The 18994-nt window shown below is 42.3% G+C and overlaps 1 protein-coding gene across 2 annotated transcripts in view; it reads right to left on the bottom strand.

The window, feature by feature from the left end:
• Positions 1-1168: 1168 nt before the first annotated feature.
• LOC135900172 (ubiquitin carboxyl-terminal hydrolase 8-like) overlaps positions 1169-18994 on the bottom strand; it is a 109939-nt gene continuing 92113 nt past the window's right edge. For both annotated transcript variants that reach the window (XM_065429617.2, XM_065429616.2), the window contains 6 exons: positions 18113-18367; positions 17283-17425; positions 13176-13320; positions 8946-8976; positions 4807-4895; positions 1169-1602 (listed from right to left, as the gene is read on the bottom strand). In XM_065429617.2, coding sequence (XP_065285689.1) covers positions 1534-1602; positions 4807-4895; positions 8946-8976; positions 13176-13320; positions 17283-17425; positions 18113-18367 — 732 coding nt within the window. In that variant the 3' untranslated portion in view covers positions 1169-1533. The remainder of the gene's footprint in view (positions 1603-4806; positions 4896-8945; positions 8977-13175; positions 13321-17282; positions 17426-18112; positions 18368-18994) is intronic.

Genomic DNA, 18994 nt, shown 5'->3' with positions numbered 1-18994 from the left:
CGTTAAGGAATTCAGTGTAGTCTTCCTTTACTGATAAACATTGAACTAGAGCTGAGCACGTGCTTCCAAAGCTCATGTGATGTCACAGCAAGCTGGTGCGAAAACTTCCGAGGCAGCGTCACCCCCCGCATTCTGTTATGGCATCTTTTTCTGCTTATCAAGCTTGCACTCATGATAAGAGCGGCCATCTTGCTGTTTCAGAAGCCTAATTACTAAACGATTCAAGCTTCATTATATAGTGAAGTCGCATGAGACACAGACATACCTTCTTAAGATCCGACATTTGTTATAAGCATATTACGTGCCGATATCATCAATAAAAATTTTGGATTTACCTTTTTTTTATATATACCAACTGTTTTTCTGGAGACCTTAAAATTGCCTGTGGCACTCCGCACAATTATAGTCCTCGAGCTGGCTTGCTGAAAGAGACGGACATTACTTGTACCAGAAATTGAAATGTACAATCTACTAATTTGCAAAAATTCACTGACTAAGTTTTTCGACAAATTAGCACACATCACATTACAATTTACAAATTGTAGCTCCTGAGAGTGCAAGCCATATCCACTTGAAAAGATTTCTATGAATGACATAATTTTCGAGATATGGACCATCAAACTTGCTGAGAAAATGCACTATTCTTCCAGTTACTTTCTTAAAAAAACATAATTTTATGCATTGAAGCACAAAAGTAACTAGAATGCCAATTTATTCTTCACAAAGTTCAGGAATTTATATCTCGAAACCGGCGGAATCCTGCAAATTCGTTCCAAGTGTATCTACCTCGTGATCTCCAAGGATAACATTTGTAAATTGCAATATGTGTTGTAAAGTATTAGTTAAACACTTTAGCAGTGAATTTTTTTTAATTAGTCGATCATGCATTTTGATTTCTCGTCCCAATAATGCCCACTTGTTTGGGTAATCTAGCTCAAGGATTATAATTGTGCTATCTGCCACAGATGATCTTTAAAAGTTACTTAAAGCCTTCACAGAAACATACATTATAATTTGTCTATCTATACTCATTATATTGAGGTTAGATTATACAGTTTAACCATTGATTTCCCTTTAATGTTGCTTTAAGCAATATAGTTTGCACAAGGCACCTTTAAACTCAGTACCTTAGCACAGAGCAAAACAGAAGACTGAAGCGTAGACGGAGAAAAGTTAAAAATGTCTTTATTTACTACACATATGGTTTGTTTGCTTGTGTCGGTAGCAACATTATACATTATTTATATATCTACACAAGATCACCCTGCGCCTTTCGCAGTTTTACAAACTAATTCTGTACAGCAAGGCATGCCACATCTCACAGAAGCATCAAGGAGCGACACTGAAAAAAAATTCTGCATTATATACATCTAATTATGTCGTAATGGCCTTATAAGACTTCCGCATACCTGTTTCTGTGGCGTTATACCCTAAATAGAATACTATACGTAAAATAAATTTATTGTTGTACTGCCAACAAATATCGCTTCTCGTATATTCTAATCAATATGCTAATCTCGCCAGGGCCAAGCCTTAGGAGTGGGAGGTGAACTGATGTCGCATATCCACAGACGTGTAGAAAAGTATGTATGCGTTTCTTTTCTGAAAAATGGGAAAAAAAGGAAAGAGAGAGAAATGAGCATGCGATAAGCAATGAAGAAAGCTACTTTAATCAGAGACATAATGCTGTTGAAGACACTTCAGCATCATGAGTCAGTGGTCGGTGACACTGGCTATTTGTACCATGTTACTGTGATTATGCACAACTGTCATACATTGTAATACAAGCTACATCATTGTGAAGAATTTGCTCAGCTGATAAAAAACAGCAAACTCAAGCTATTCCTTCAGCGCTGAACTCTATGAGACAGAAGTTATTCTCCAAACAGCTCTAGAATTGGAGGTGCTTGGGGACTCCTTCAACTGGGTGTAAGGGCAATATGACAGCAATGATAATGATGGCACCATGATGACGGTAAGGTAATGACAACGACACATGTCATGGCATAAAGGAATGAACGGCACGAACCCCATTTCGAGTTTGTAAGTCCTGTCGTGGTAAAATTTTGCGCGTGGCATTCATGTTCTATGCGAGGTAACCGATTGAGGGTTAATTATTTTTTTACAAGAACCATGCTCCTGTAGGCAGTTCTTTTTTAGTACTAGGACTATTGGAGTTTACAATAGTAGAAAATGGCTGAACATTAATGAATACAGCAGAAATATATGGCAAGCAATATTTTAGCTCACGAGTGCTTTACTTGCATGTACAGTAACCACCCAAATACGCTATACAGTAAGAGATTTGAGAAAAATATATAGCAATATTTATGGCTATCAATTTTGTTGTCCCAAAAACATGTTTCATCAGAAGAAGAAAAAACGCACCAGAAATGAGTAAGAAGAAACGCTAGAGCAGCCACTACAAGAAGAGGCAAGTCACACAGCCATACCGAAATCACAACTGTGTGTGCTCCGGCATACGGCATTATGCGAATCCCAACCAAAAGGGGAACCACAACCGAAGGCAAAAGAAAACTTATTAGTACCTCTGAACTTCAGCCATGCAGGGCTATATCTAAGCTATCAAAACCACGATAGCAGTGGCCGTGAGAAAATGACAGCATCTCCTCCACGCACGCCTTGGAAGTAGCAGACGACGTGCACGTGACTACGCGTGCGAGTGCTCGGAAGTAAATGAGTCGAGTTGGGTGCTCCAGTGAGTGCCAACACAATTTCAAATGTCTTTGGGTGACTCCACAGAGATGGCAACAGCTCTCAATGAGCAGTGGTGTTGAATATACATAAGGTATCAAACATAAGACTACCGTTGTACATGTATGGCAAAAGCCTTCATAAGGTTAAATGATGCACGGGTCACAGAACAACAGTGCATGCTGTCTCACAATGGAATGAAATGGGTGGATGTAGTAAACTGCCGCACAGTAAAATTTCACCGACGCCAGTTGCAACTGGTACAAAGTCCGTCAAGGGTGTCATAAATGTTGTGGCCAAATGGTTGAGGCACTGCTGAGGCGTGGTGCTAGTGAGTCGTATAGCATGAAAAAAACGATAACTGAGATTGCTCTAGCATTACAGCTAAAGAACCAGTTGATCCGCAGGCACTCTTGTGATCCGAGTAGATTTTCAAGGTGACATGCAGGGGTAAGGAAACCCAAATTTTGCCACAGGAGTGCATGAGCACAGCTGAGCGTGCACATTTATGGAATTCAGCAGTGAAAATATGCAGGAAGTGCACTTAATGTGGTTGCTGTTGACGGACTGCACCTGTCGTCACCAAGGGCGTGGAGCATTATTACACATCATGCAACAGACAATAACCCATTTTGTTTTCGTTTTCAGCTTTACCTCCACAGTTTTAACTCCACAGAAAGCAGTGACTGCTTTGTCTTTAACAGCCACATAACCAACATAAATTAATTTTTTCATAATGTGCGCCTGTGGCTCGCTCTTGCAGGAAACTCCCGTAGCTATAAGCAATAGTATGCTGCATATGACATAGCATTGCTGCTATTGCGGACATAATGTTTCTTCTGGTGGCAGAGCACCAAATTGGCACCAAGTGAGATAGATAATATGAGAGAATAATAAAAGTTTATATCCTTCATGTTGACTGTGTCCACCTGCCTACGACAATAAGCCTGTTATACAGAGTGACCATTTCTAAGTTTTACAGAATTTTTAAAGATGGCCTGTGGCAGATTGTATCATTCTCGACCTCGAGCTTGATTATTCGAAGAGGCGGCCATTACTAGCACGAGAAATCTAAACACATATTCAAATAATTAACAAAACATTAATAATTAACTTCTCAATTAAGTTACTTAACAGCACATACTGACATTTATGAATTGTAGCCAGTGAGCTCACAAGATGTATCCACTTGCAATTAATTTCCAGGATGACACGAGTTTTGAGACCATTTCCCACGGTGCAGAACAAAATACATGGGAACTCCAGTTACCTTTAAGGCTCAATGCATAAAAGAGCATTTTGTTAAAAAAGGTAAGTGGAACAAGACTGCATTTTTAGGGCAAGTTCGATGGCGCATATATCTCCAAACTGGCATCATTCTGGAAATTCATTACTGCAAGTGGATATGCTCTTCAAACTCACCGACTACAATTTGTAAATCGCAATATGTGCTGTAAGGTAATTAACTCAAAAAATAATTACTCGATCTTTATTAACTAGTTGAATATGTGTTTCGATTTCTCATGTAAGTAATGTCCGCCTCTCCAGATAATCCAACTCAAGAATTATAAGTACGTTATCTGCAACAGGCTATTTCAAAAAATTCCATAGGACTTAAAACTTTTCATCGTGTATTTATGGAGCAGGCAGGGGTTAATGTTATTTTTTCAAGACCCCACTGTAGCTAATGCCTATGACAACGACTGGCAGACAGTGCTAGTCATGATGTTGGCTATGCACTGAACTAGCACAACACATTTTGCTTGCTCCCTTAGGCTCAGTTGTGCGGAAGTACGCAAACAGAGAAAAGTTTGCACGGTACAGTAACGGCAAGAATGTTACACTTCTTCACGACCCACACATGCAACCTGTGGCAACGGAGGAGCTGAAGCTGTATGAGAGAGCACTGAGGTGCATAAGTCAACTTCTAGCCATTCACCTGGGCTGCAATGAAACTAGTTTACTTAATGAGGCCCATGGTCTAGAAACTTCCATCTCGAACTTTACCGATGGCTTTAAAAGTGAGGACAACATGGCCTTCACATGATGTAGCAACACGCATAAAGATTGTTTTTAATTATCTGCACTCACATCAGATTCAGATAAAGTAACTTCCGTCACAGATGCATCGTCGTACATGTACCACTGGCCTCCAAGACCAGCACGGCAATAGGCAATATCTGTGGGGGAAAAAGATTTAGTTAAACAGCGTTCTGAAGCCACACATTTTTTAACAAATGGCACACCAGATGACACTTTAACCTCACAGACTAAGTTACATAATGAATAAAGATTTTTAAAGCCACATACTCCCGTAGTAATGTATAGAGGGTAAGTGATAAACCAGGCAAAATCACGCAAAGAATGCGCAACCTTCAGAAGACTTTGTTCTCGAGTACTGGATCATCATGCGTAACACACAGAAGAATGTCTTGCGTTTGCCAAAAACTCCCTGCTGTGCAATTATTTCAAGAATGTTGATTTTATACAAAGGAACCTCAACTCTTTCCCTACCACGCCTATTGGGCATCGTTAGTCCGTAAAAAGAAAAAATGGAATGAAATGTACAAAATGAAAAAAGGAAAAAAAAAGGGGGGGGGGAAATACAGTCAGTATGGGAGAACATAGTCATGAAATGGCAGGAAAGAAAGAAGAAATTAAGAATAGTTTTAGACGCCACATTTGCAGCCTTGCGCACCGCTCATGGACGCACTGCGCTATCAGATGTGAAGGAAGAAACTGTTTTTTTTTTTTTTCTAAGCAGTTTGCATTTTCCTCACCAGGCGGTAATTTTTTAACGTGCTTCGAGGTTTTGTGATCATCAAAACAGAAAACAATAATGGCCCTCTCAAAAAGCGGTGCACGCGCTTCGAAAGATCACAGATCTCATGATTTCCATGCGTCTGCGGCTGATTTCATCGATGAATCAAGCAGCAGCGAGTCTGAGGATGCTGCCTTTTCATCAGACTTTGACTGTAAGAGCGACAATGATGCCAGCCAGTCCGGAACATTGGCGGCCGCAGCCCAGTACGCCAAAGTGTAGTGCTTGCACTTAAGATTTTGTAGCAGTATACCTGTTCAATGCAATTTTTCTTTTTTTTTGTAGACAGTGCCTATTAGATGACAATACATATTGCATATCTTATAATTTCTATTACATCTTTTTCTTAGTAGATACAAGTATGTCTTCACGAACTTTGTTCAATTTTATCCCACAGTCTTGATTCTGGCAATTTATATCTTTTTAATGACATATATCTCATTACCAAAACATTTATGCGTGAAAAGTGCATTCATTCTGCTTGTTATGTATTACATAAAATATTGAGTACAGTAGCTCCTTCAGAAAAAAGAAATTTGGCGGCACTTGTGAACAACACCTATTTTCCACATGGCAGGGAAAGAATTAAGCCACCTATAGTCAGGTACAACTTTAGAAAAAAGGGGCGTTTACTCCTCCAAAGCAGATGCACACGAGCCTCGACCAATGAGCGCGCACTCTAGACTGACGTCACGAGCCGGACGGCTGGTGACTCTGCCGATGAGCCGCCCGAGCTTCGAATTGGGCCGATTCGTGTCAGTTGTGTGCATCTACAGCTCGTCAGAGTGAATTCCCAAACTGTTTGTGGTGGTCTACCTTGCCGGAAATATTATTGTGAACTTACAATGCACCATTTGTGCCGCATGTGTTTATTCTGAGCCGTGATCCCGCAACAAAAGATTGCAGCGAGCATCGCTGGCGCAGCGCTATGTGAACTGGCGAGACTACAGGCTTGAAAAAAAAAGAGAAGAAGAAAAGGAAGGAAACCAAACAAACAAAAAACAAAAAAAACTAGCGCATTCTTGAAAATAAGTTGGTGAAAACATAAAACCATAATAATATAAATCTTATGCAACTTAAAACCAAGAGTATTTATTTAAAACAATGAATGAAGCATTTTTTTTTCCTGCCTCGATCTTCTTCTCGCCCCAGGTCTGTAATGGTTTCAATAAAGTGTATTGTTTCTTTATAAGTACTTTTTAAATAGCAACTAATTCATTTTAAAGGGACACTAAAGGTTACCAGAAACTCAAGTTAAAGTGGTAGAGCAATGTTCTAGAACGTCTAAGGCGTCAATTTAATCGCGAACAGAGCTTTAGTAACCGAGAAATTGAGGTAAATGCATGACACGATTTGAGACCCCCCAGCGACATTCCGGTACTAGCCCGATGACGAAAGGACTCCTCATAATTAGTGTTACTAATACTCAACTACTCATATTAAAAATATCATTTCATTCGATTATAAGACAGAAAAAATGCTACTTGTCTACGTCTATTCGATTCTAAGAAAAAATAACATTTTGACGTTGCCCTTCAGTAATATGGGTGTTCGAAAGGTTTCGTTTTCGCTCGACTCTGCGCGCTCGACTCTGCGCGCTCGACTTTGCGCCGCGCACACTTTGGAGTTTCAGTACTTTCGTTATCGCGTCGTGCTGTGAGGGTTCTGCTGGCTCACGAAACTTTCATTTGGAACAAGCAGCGAGAATGCCACGTCCATGTGATGTCGTGGGAAGCCCTCGTTGCTTTCCCGCTACGGAGAGCCGCTGTCGAGGCCGCCGTCGTAGTACGCAACGACGCCGGCAATGCGAGCCCTCAGCAGCAGGTCGCGCTCGTCGGTGCTCAAATCACTGAAGTTGAGCCCACCATCGCGAGCCAATCTGTCGGTGTCAGGGTCCATTGCGACGAGTGTCGAAGTTTGCGTCATAGAATGAAGTACCAGCTTATGGGCGTCTTGCGCTGGAGTTTGAGGTATAGTAGCAGCGCCTGGTGGCGGTGCGGGAAACGACATCTGAGTCATGCCAGCTTGTCTGTGGCGAAGCACGTTTCTAGGCCGAGTTTTGCGTCGATTCGCACTTTTTTACGCCCTGTTGGGAGTGCGAAAAGGCTCACAGACCACGCCGACCACGCTGCGAGCTCGCCGCAGCCTATAGTTTAACGAAAACGGACTCTCCGTGTGCCGTGGGACGTAATTCGTTTCTCCTTCCGCTAGCCACCATACTCCCGCTTTCGCTCTGCTGTCGGCTCTGTCTTGGCTCTGTTTCTGGCCGCGTGTTTGCGTTTTGCGCAGAAAAGCCGTAGCGCCGTCTGCGGACGCCGTCCTACTCACCGATGGCGCAACGTCACTATGAGACCATGATGTCAGTACTCCTCGATCGGAGGGCGGGCGATTTGAACTGCGCTAGAGGTACGCGGACGCTTCAGAACGCATTTTCTCTTAAAATAAGTCTCTCCTTGGCACGAAACAAGCGTTTCAAGGTTTCTGTGATGGTATTTCAACAGTCCACGTTGACTTAATAGTAACCTTTAGTGTCCCTTTAAGCTCAGAAAGTGAGTAGTAAGTGTCGTGTACATGTAAACCAGCGTAAAAGCCATGCAGGGCTGCTCTTTCTACTTTTGTCTCTTGAAATGAAGCTAAAAAGCAGATGTCATGCAGCATTGTAGAAGGCACAGGGTTATTTTTGTCTCGCGATCCGGCATGTGCTGTAGCATTCCAGCATGAGAGCTCTACCAAACCAGTCATCAAAATACAAGGCAATCGGCTCTTGCACTTTGGTTACCTGGGCGGGGCCTGCCCTTTTGTTCTGAAGTTGCACACAACTACCAGTAGCCAACTTGCACGCACAGTTGTGAGCAAATGTTTGCAGAAAACATGAGCAGTGGCCAAACTGCACTGACGCATTTGTTGACAATGTCGCGCCTATGTTCAAGACTTGTGTGCTGTACATGTGAGTTTCCTTTTAATCTGATAGTTAGCTCTTACTGCACACCTAAATTCACCTAGAAATGCTCATTCCTGGTGACTAAATCAGCCTGTATAATTGAAAACATCCAAGTGTCAAAACTTGATAATGTAGAAGCACTAGAGTTACCAGACATTGCTTGGGAATGGCTCGATTGAAAATAGAATAATTAAGCATGGAAACAGTTCAGGGGACAAACGAGAGTTAAAGCTAAATTATTACCTTGGCATTTTTGTACAGACTTGGCGGCCCAAACAACACAATTGCTGAACATAAACTGCTTAATACCATACAACTGCACAATAATATTTGTAAGTGGAGGGAAAAAAGGTGAGCTATGTGTCAGGAAAAAAGAAAGCTTAATGTGGGCTATATATTAGCAGAAGTTGAATGAAAACATTATATAATGAGCGTATTGAAAGGAACTGAATTGGATCGCCAACTTACAGTGCCCAGTAGCCAGTGTCCCATAGTGGTTCTTCGAAACAGAGAAAGAACAAAACAGCAACATTTAGCAAATGATTGATGAAAGCCATATAGGGGAAAAATAAAATTAAGAAGGAAACAAAGCTTTGCACTCACAAGGATTGTTATTGGTATGCTGCTGTCACAATGAACTATGCAAGGGGCACGTTTGTGCCTCTTGTTCTGTACAGTTGTATTTATGTAGCGAGCACGAAACACGAAAAGGCCATGCACCAGTCCACAGCCTTCAACATTTACACAACCCTGTGACAATGTTAAGGTTTAGCACATGTGTATGCAATGCAGGCAGCATAAGAAGATACCTCAATTTTCTATAAATGGGCTCTGTAGTAGTACTATGATAATAAGCCTGAGTGCTGTGATGTTTGTGCATGCTAAACTGTGCTGTTATAAACAAATGTAAACAATTTATTGCATGTGAATTTAATGAACCCAGCACTGTTTCCTTCCCATTATACATAATAGCTGCCACAAGTTCCCAAAACAGAGCACACATTACAAAACTAGGATTAAAGTCATATGTTGGTCTGTTGGCCGAAGGCACCTTGCTGAACTAACAGCACATAGACATATGTGGCTCCACAATCCTCTGTACTCTATACCTAAATAATAGAGTCAGTAACAGTGACCACAGCACCGTCACATAGCGATATGTCTAAGCGTGCATGAATATTCAAAATTTTGAAATATTTGGTTAAATAGTATACTACATACTTGGTATTCACTTCTGTTCTAATTTCAATATTTGAAGTTTCTGAAGTATTCAGGACAAACAAATAGTTTTGAACATGTACCACTGAAAGTTCCACTTTGAATGAGCAAGGCACATTGTCATTGACATGGCTCATAGAAAAAGAAAGTCAATGTCAATGAATTCGTTTGCAGTCAGTCACCGACATTTCTGACCTACTCAGCTATTTGAACGTCCCCATGGCACCGCTATCGAACCGCAGTAGAACGGCAAACAAAGTTTCAGGTCCCATACAGTGTCTCACTGGACTTTTCAGATGCATGCATAATGCAAAAAAAGAATGGAAGCCATGAAGAAAGTTGGTGCGTTCAAGTTAAACCCCACACACTCATTTTCAGAGGGCCGTACAGCCACTGTGAATACATCTCTGCCAACTCGGCACCAAATCTTCACCTTGGTCACCAACAGCTGGCAAAGTAACTCAGAAGGATTGACTGCACATCATGCGCACTGTAGCGCAAGCAGAACACACAAGGTGACAGAAAGACGGGGTACACAGCAGTGGTTAGGCCTAACAATGCTGTTTATGCAGCATTGTTTTTTCATTTTTAAGTCTTTGGCGTCCCCTTTTTTATGTATTAGTATTATGTTAGCGTTCTTCCAAGATTCCGGTACGCTCGAAGACATTAGGCATTGCGTATACAGGGTAGCCAGTTTTTCTAGAACAATCTGCCTACCATCCTTCCACAACTCTGCTGTTACTTGATCCTCCCCAGCTGCCTTTCCCCTTTGCATAGGTCTCAAGGGTTTCTTTACTTCTTCCGGAGTTACTTGTGGGATTTCAAATTCCTCTACACTATTGTCTCTTCCATTATTGTCGTGGATGCTACTGGTACTGTATAAATCTCTATAGAGCTCCTCAGTCACTTGAACGATCTCATCCATATTAGTAATGATATTGCCGGCTTTGTCTCTTAATGCATACATCTGATTCTTGCCTATTCCAAGTTTCTTTTTCACTGCTTTTAGGCTTCCTCCGTTCCTGAGAGCATGTTCAATTCTATCCATATTATACTTCCTTATGTCAGCTGTCTTACGCTTGTTGATTAACTTGGAAAGTTGGGCCAGTTATATTCTAGCTGTAGGGTTAGAGGTGAAGGAAATTTACACAAGAATAAAAATGCGTTGGAGTGCATACGACAGGCATTGCTAGATCCTGACTGGAAGCTTACCACCATCATTGAAAAGAAAGGTGTACTATCAACGCATCCCACCGGTGCTAACATACAGGGTAGAAACTTGGAGATTGACAAAGCTTGAGAACAAGTTAAGGACCGCACAAAGAGCGACGGAACGAATGATGTTAGGCATAACGTTAAGAGATGGGAAGATAGTGGTGTGGATCAGAGAGGAAACAGGGATAGCCAATATTCTAATTGACATTAACCCTTTCAGGGTCAATGACATAAATATACGCGCCGCAAACAAGTTCAACATGGTCGATACCGTATATTTGCAGCGCCGTCTGTACGTTTAAAAAGAGCACGAATTTCTATATTTTTTCTTTCCTGGCATGTGCTGCCGCTATGTAAGAACACAGGGAATTTTTTTCTCGCACCTCCCTATCTCGGTTTTCGTTGCATGGTTTGTTTTAGAGTTAATTTGCTCTGGCGCGTCTATATATACTACTGCTCCCGCATTGGCGTGTGGGCGGGCAGGCGGCAGCTTGGGATTTGTTCCGCGGACGGTTTTGGCTTCTTGCACTTACAACACTGATGGCTATCTCGTTACTAATCGCTGAAAGGGTGACCACCTGTTTCTCGCTAGTTTAGTGCTCACAGGGGTGAGCGTAGGAAGGGTGCCGCTGTGCATGCGTTTCCTTTTTGGGGGGGGGGACTCACGAAATCTAATTGCGTCTGGTTGGCGATAAGATGAAGATTAGCAGAAGTCTGTCACATGTCTTGCTTTTTTTGACAGGCACACAACCACACAGTTTTCTTGAGTGCACTCACCTACGCAATTCAATTACGCTATGGATGTAAATATTAGAGTAAGAGCAAGAAAATTTGAGCCTTGAGGAACATTCTCGTGTGCACATCTTCTAAGCCATGAATGTGTATAACAATGCGTCAAATTTTTTCATTCTTATAAGCTTATTTCCTTTTTTATTGTTGTTATTCATGAATAAAGAGTACATACATACCAAAGCAAAATATTTTTTTCTCACTTTGTAGTCACCCTAGAAAAATTACGGTAAATTTTTTTCGAAATAGGTCCCTAAAGAGAATTTGAAACTGCAATAAAAAGAATTGACCCTGGGCGGTGGCATATGGAGAAAAACATCAATCCTGAAAGGGTTAAGAGAAAAAATGGAGCTGGGAAGGCCATGTAATGCGTAGGATGGATAACCGGTGGACCATTAGAGTTACAGAATGGATGCCAAGAGAACGGAAGTGCAGTCGAGGACGGTAGGAAATTAGGTAGCGCGATGAAATCAGGAAACTCGCAGGTGGAAGTTGGAATCGGTTGGCGCAGCACTGGAGTAGTTGGACTTGATCGCAGGGAGAGGCTTTCGTTTTGCAATGAACACAAAATAGGCCGCTGATGATGACGATTTACGAGAAACATTTCAGATTTACTCGATTACATTTGATAATGTCTTATACCCTTGTTATAACCCTGATGGCTGGCTTGCAGACACTCTAGAGTATGGGCCTTACACTTTGTTTAGCCTTGCAAGCTTCTAGAGTGCCATGTTTCCACTAATAAAAATTATTATTACCCGTATTCCTATTACTATGTTGAGGTTTGACTTGCAAACTAGAGAGAGCATTCCCCATCTACATTAGCACCGTGCTTTCCGCATTATTCCCAAGTCATGATGGGCGTGCCCAAACAGAGAAAGAAAGTGACCAAATTGACCAAGAAGCCATCTTGTAAACAGAATAAACAAAAATTCTGAACAATAGAAAAAAGGACCTCGCAAATGCTCACTATCAACTAGGCTTCATTTAGAGAACAAGCTTTTTAAACCTTGGTGAAGTCGATAATCTGGGGAAAACTCATGTGCTAGGAAAAAGTTGTGAAGAAAGCAGGTTAGACATGCACTAAGGTGAAAAAATATATTGAAAAGTGGGCAATTTAGCGCCCGCGAGAGAGCCTGGTGTCTCATCTTGTAGATTTAAAAATGAATTTACTTCCTGCTTTCTTTTAATTTCTTCTGACAGTAGCAACTTCAGCTGATGTACAGTATGGTTCACTGAGAACATAAAATTAGTATTTCTGGACCGATTGCACCTTAGTTTAGTCACCAAAGCCTTTGCAATATTTTTTTTACTGTTTTAGGTATGCGCCGCATCAAGCACTTCTTTTCCCATGAAGGTGATGATGCAATCAAGTTATGATGGTTTGTATAGTACTAGTTAGGTGTGGATTGCCCTGCACATGCATGGCCATGTATGAGGCATGAGGCATGCCGCGGGGGGGGGGGAGGTGCTTACCAGGAATGCGTAGAGGTGGTAGGGTGGCCTGCGCTGGGTGTCCACCCGGGTGTGGTCCACGTAGGAGTTCATGTCAAAGCTGTTGACCGGGAAGTGCACGTACGTCTGCAGCTTCTTGCTCTGCCATGCAGTCTCACACCGGAACCTGGTGGCAACGATGAACACGGCAGTGTGTGAACCCCGAAGCCAAGCACCACGTCATTTGCCGCAGTTGTTCCGAAAGGGGTATTCAACTGAGCTTAACTGCTTAGTAGCTAAAACGACTTTAAAGTGGCCCTGCAACACTTCTTTTAGGGCCACAAGTTTTTGCTCTATTCTCAGCACATAAAAGCCGTACTAAGAGCAAAAACAAGTGTGGTAGTTAATGCAAAACCCTGGTTATCAGTTGCAGAAATCTTAAAATACAAGCAAAATGAGAGTTACCCTCGATTCAAAATTTTGCAGTTCTGGATGCCACATTTCACTCTCCCATGAAGAAGAACTGTTGTTCTCAACAGCAACAGGCCACTGATGTTGCGGTTGGCGCGCCATGGTTGTAAAGGCTGCTCAGGATGTTCATGGCATCATTTATGTAGTTACGACAACGTCCATGAAATGGAAGTTGGCACGCCATGAGCGGAGTATGGATGGCATCGTTTTCACAGTTACAACACCTTTCGTGTGGCTGTCGTGATAATTAGGAGGCAAATTAAAATGCTGTAAAACGCAACATACCTTTTATCTGCAGTACTCGCAATACTATGTGAACATATATTCCAGATTACACATCTAACCAATGATCACAGTGCCACAGGTTGATGTTGTGTACGTTGCGCAAAGTGCAACAGCAATTTTGGTTTTAATTCAGCCACACCGTAATACATCAAATCACGCATCATGATGACGCTATTAGTGCCACCAAACAGGCTTTTCCTGGTACAATGAGTAATCAGTGTTTCTGCAGCACGCCACCCCTTGTGACAAAGCATTTCATTTCTGAATGGTTTTAAGAAAGAATGAATGTGTAAAAAATGTCCTTGATTTAACTATATCTTTGTATCTAAAGCTGTGGTCTGATCTTGATGATCAGTAGCTAGGAGCAAGAGGACAGGAGGATATTGCAGAGCGTGAATCCCGATGTGGTTATGGTAAATGCCATAAAAATGTCTTTTGTCTTCCTTCAGTCCTTTGGCTCCAGTTAAGCTATTGAGACTCACTTAGGCCTTCATATCAAGTGCCAAGATTGCCAACGCGATAAAAGGAGCAGGCTGGCTTTTTGAAGAGAAGAAAAGGGGGGTCCATGACAAAAACTGACACTGCTATGGATGTTCTTTGTTAATCACAGTGAAGTGTGTGCCAAGGAGTCTACACTAGACCCTCAATATAGTCAAAATTTCCCAATTTAAAATTTTGGTTAGCTGAAACAAATCTCTATATTTCCGTTGGCCTATTATGTTTCAAAGCATTACGAAAATTGATTCGTACAAAACAAAGGGGGATTCAGACTCATTTAATGTCTATGCGCTTAAGCTTGCTTGTGGGCAGAAAGCTTCGAACTGCACGAATCTGTGTGCATGAACACGCATATCCAAAATGATCTGCATGCCTTTTGGTGGCTAGGCGGCCAGACCTTCGCACATGCTTTTGTGCTTTCCATATGCATTGCTTTCGTTGTTCCCTCTGTCCGCATCGCGTTAGTCATTTCGATCGGTCCTGTCAACCTGGACGAACCTCGTACCATGTGCACTGTGGTACTGCTGAGCATGTCAAGACACTGCGCACGACTGGGTCATTCGCCGAATATACCGAATATTTTAAAAAAGTCGCAGTTTTGCCTGAAAAGCAAACTATTGATAGTGATAGCAAAGTATTAGACAATTACGCAAAGCAAGATTTGTAGTTTTACTGGACATATAAATTGCAGTAAACATTCGCTTACTAGTCAAGTCAACAAGCGTGGTGTCACATATGCATGGGCAAACATGAACAGATCTCCCTCGATGACCGCGCACACGGAGGCTGACGTGAGGAAAAGGGGCAGCAGCGGCGAGCAAATTACCCTTCGTACTGCCTCTCGCTTAACGCAAACAAGGTGTGCGAGAGCACAGAGCACACGAAGCCATCGGCCCTTCATACGCCTAGCCTTTGTACCCACTGCAGATTACCTCCAAGATAGGGCACGTGCGGCCGCACTCAGCCAGTTGCAGCCACAGTTGGTCTAGAGAAGACGCACACTAACGTGCCTCCTGACACAGTAACACGTTAACATGCTAACGTGTAAACGCATGCTCACCTCCCCCTCACTTCCCCCATCTGCGCCCAATCTCCCCTCCCTGTGTGTGCAAGAAGATGCAACCGCATCAAGTCACCATACTTCTCGACTCACCCTCGCACGCTTTCTCTCGTACCTGCAGCATACAGTGCGCAGCCATGATCTTATTGCACTTGGACCTTATTATGGAACATCACATTGATGTCGATGCCGAAGGCAAAAAATTTGCCCCCTGTGTCCACATAACTGCTATTGCAATAAAACTGAATAGTAAATATTTCATTCATATTTATATATTTGAGTACTCCTACACCCTTAGTAGTACATACCCGCTTATGTATTAAGCTAATATTCCGCTTTGGAGCACATGCTGCTCAACTTGGCATGGTTTAAAGAAGGAAGTAAAGAAGTGAAAACAAAATACTGGCAGCGTGACACCTCATTAACCCTTTCTCTACCGTAGACGAGCAGAGCTCATCTGCATGGTTTGTACTGCTCCCACCGAAGGCACGCTGGGCTCGTCCACGCTAGAACAAGGCTTGTGCAGTGCCGCAGTCAAGCTACCGTGATGAATTCTGTTTAGTTCTTTTTGGCTTCAACAGATGGCACAGTAAAAGAAATTTAAAAACACAGTCAAAGCTTTCATTTTAGCTGAGTAATGTTTTGATGCTGGCAACTGGGACTTAAAAATGCCGTACTCCTCTGTGCTTGCTGGAAATGACTCCACTCCAGAAAAAAAGGAAAATAAAAATGTTTGTTTGTGGAAGATTTCTCAGACTCAGACAGTGAAGAAGAGGTTCCATTTTCCTCTGAGACAGGCAGCGACGATACTGAGCAGCATATCTTTTCTGAGCCGTCGGATTCAGACGACGACAGTGGCTCAACGTGTCGGCAGTGAACAAGGTTTGTTTTCATGACCGCGCCTGGCATAAAGGTACCTGTGACAAAGGACGGGAACTGTGCGCAATATTTTGAATTGTTTCTAACGAATGAACTAACAGATTGCATTCTCCATAAAGCCAACCACTACACGTACCTGGTGAGAGGAATGCGGAGTAGCACTCTGCACTATTCCGTGCTTTGAAATGTACCACACCAAGTCTACAATTTAGTGATCTGACATCCCTCGCCAAAAGCATGAGCTCCATTTGTCATATTGTTTTTAAATTTCCAGAGGCATTGTTTGCAACGAGGTCTACAGAAAGTCGGAGACTCTCCGCTGTGCAGTGATGCCAATCCTCTCTCCATACTTTCAAAAAAGAAAATTTTACATGTATCTTACAAATAAAGTGCTTTTAAGTATATTTTTAGTTGTTTTAAAATGCATAGAATTATTTAGACAAATAAAAATATCGGTATTTTTGTATTATTTCTGGCCAGAAAACTCAGTAGGTCATTGTGATGCCACAAATTTCTGACAGCACCAACTTGGGTCTAGCAGAGAAGAACCACAATAATTTCCACAAGAGCCAAAGACTTCCCAAAGCAAGTTCTAACAAATGTATTGGTACAAAAATGGTGCATATACAAGAAAATACTTTGACTTTCATGATGTCACACTAACGTACTGGTGCCGAAATTTGGGCACAATATTCTGGAAGCGTAAATTTGACTTTCAATTTCTTCGGTAATAATGAACATTTTGCTGCCAAATTAAGACAGTAAAGTTCTGCTACAATAGTTCACCAGTCTCAAATAGTTATATGTTGCTCTTTAATGTTCTTATAATTAGCAGAAAAATGATGAATAAAGTGCTGAATTAATTAGTAGAGATAACAGAATGTGGTGCATCGTATACCATCAGCTGCAGAACGGACATCACAGAGACGATGCCAGCTGGAAATGAGCATACTCACCGATTAAACTGTACAATGAGGATCTTGGGCAGCCTGGCTATGATCATGCGTTTCTCGGCCCTGCGCTTCTGCTTGCACGTTGGGCAGTCCCATGCCGCCTCTCCCGACATGCTCTCAGTTTCCAGGAAAAGCTTGAGGCAGTCCTGCGTAACAAGAGGCTCCTGCTCACCAATTTGCTCACAGTCGCTGTGCACGTAAAAAACACTCATGTGCAAGGGCGTTTGCCAAATGTACATGTGTTCGCACACATTTGCCTAGGTCTCACTACCAGTTTTGCCAAACATGCTTGCATGGGTGCCTGCAATGTGCGTTTTTATGTGCTAACAGAAAGTACCGGTGTGACTATTGGTGCGACTGTGGTCATTTGTTTCCATTAAAGGGACAATAAAGAGAAAAATAATTTCAGCAGTATTAGTAAATGACCTTTCTACGCAAAGCCACTCTTACGGTGAGGAGAGGCTTGGTAAAACAGAAAAAGGCAAAAATTATGTACAGCTAACAACATTGTCTTTTTTTCATTAGCCTGCTGTGATGTCATGCCTTTTGATCACATCTGCTTGGGTCTAGTTATTTTTGATCAGCAAAGATAGAATGCATGGTATACTTCATCAGTGTAAATTGATTCATAGTTTCTCTTTAGTGTCCATTTAAGAGATCTGAGCTCTGTAAGAGGCTGCATGATTGTGCCCCGCTTTTCACTTCACATTTATGTGCATACGCACACCAATGCGTGCCCACATACATGCACGTGCACATGCATGCTTGCTTGCTTGGCTCCATTTGACTTTCCGTTAACGAGAAGCTGCTTGCCTTAGAGTAGCCCCGCTTACCTGTAGGTAGCAGACGGACCCGCTGACAGCTGGAATGGGCAGCGAAAGGCAGGAGAACACTTCGAAGCTGCTCGATGACTTGCGGCACGCCAGGCATGTCAGGTTGGACACCAGCAGGCCCTCGAACAGGTCCGACACCACCGAGAGGTGCCGGTCCAAGTGCTGGCACCAAAAGCGGTTGATGCGCCCGTTCAGAGACAGGTTCGCTTCGTCTGCGGGTGGCAGAGGTGCGGGGGCCCCCTTGCGATGGAGTGCCTGTGAACGGTCACCAGAAGGTTGCAGGCACTGTTTCATGGTTTAATGACGCAAAGCAATACTGGCACAATGAGAGATGCCACAGTGTGAGTCTCGGGATAAATTTTGACCAAACAGAGAGCTTAAAGTGCACTCAAACATTGGCACACAAGCATTTTCAGACACCAGCTTCTGACCAGAATGTGGACACGGTGGCAAAATCAAACATGCAACCTCGCACTCGCACCAGAATACCACAGACAACGAGCAGTTTCTAGGCAGAAAATAAAAAAAGGAGACATTGATGTTTAAAAAACAGCGTGCTCCTTAATTGATTTTCATCTGTTCAGCACTGCTATGTCAAACAAATATTATGTTGTTATGCTGTGTGTGTTATGCAATATGCTATGCAATACATTTTACTTGAATATTCTCAGAGATTTGTAACCTTGTAAAGCTTTACATATTATGCACTGTTAGGGAGAATGCATTTCCAGATCTGTACCACTTCAATACAACGCACTGTCTCACTTGGTGAAGACCAAATGTTGTTGCGACTCCTCTACACTAATGCCTTCAGGTGAAATGTAGGTAATAAAGAGACACAAATTAAGAGTCAATTTAAGAACCATTTATTCGAAACTGAGT

Source organism: Dermacentor albipictus, chromosome 4 (genome assembly GCF_038994185.2).
Source record: "Dermacentor albipictus isolate Rhodes 1998 colony chromosome 4, USDA_Dalb.pri_finalv2, whole genome shotgun sequence".
Lineage (NCBI taxonomy): Eukaryota > Metazoa > Arthropoda > Arachnida > Ixodida > Ixodidae > Dermacentor > Dermacentor albipictus.
This window is presented reverse-complemented; position numbering and strand designations above follow the sequence as displayed.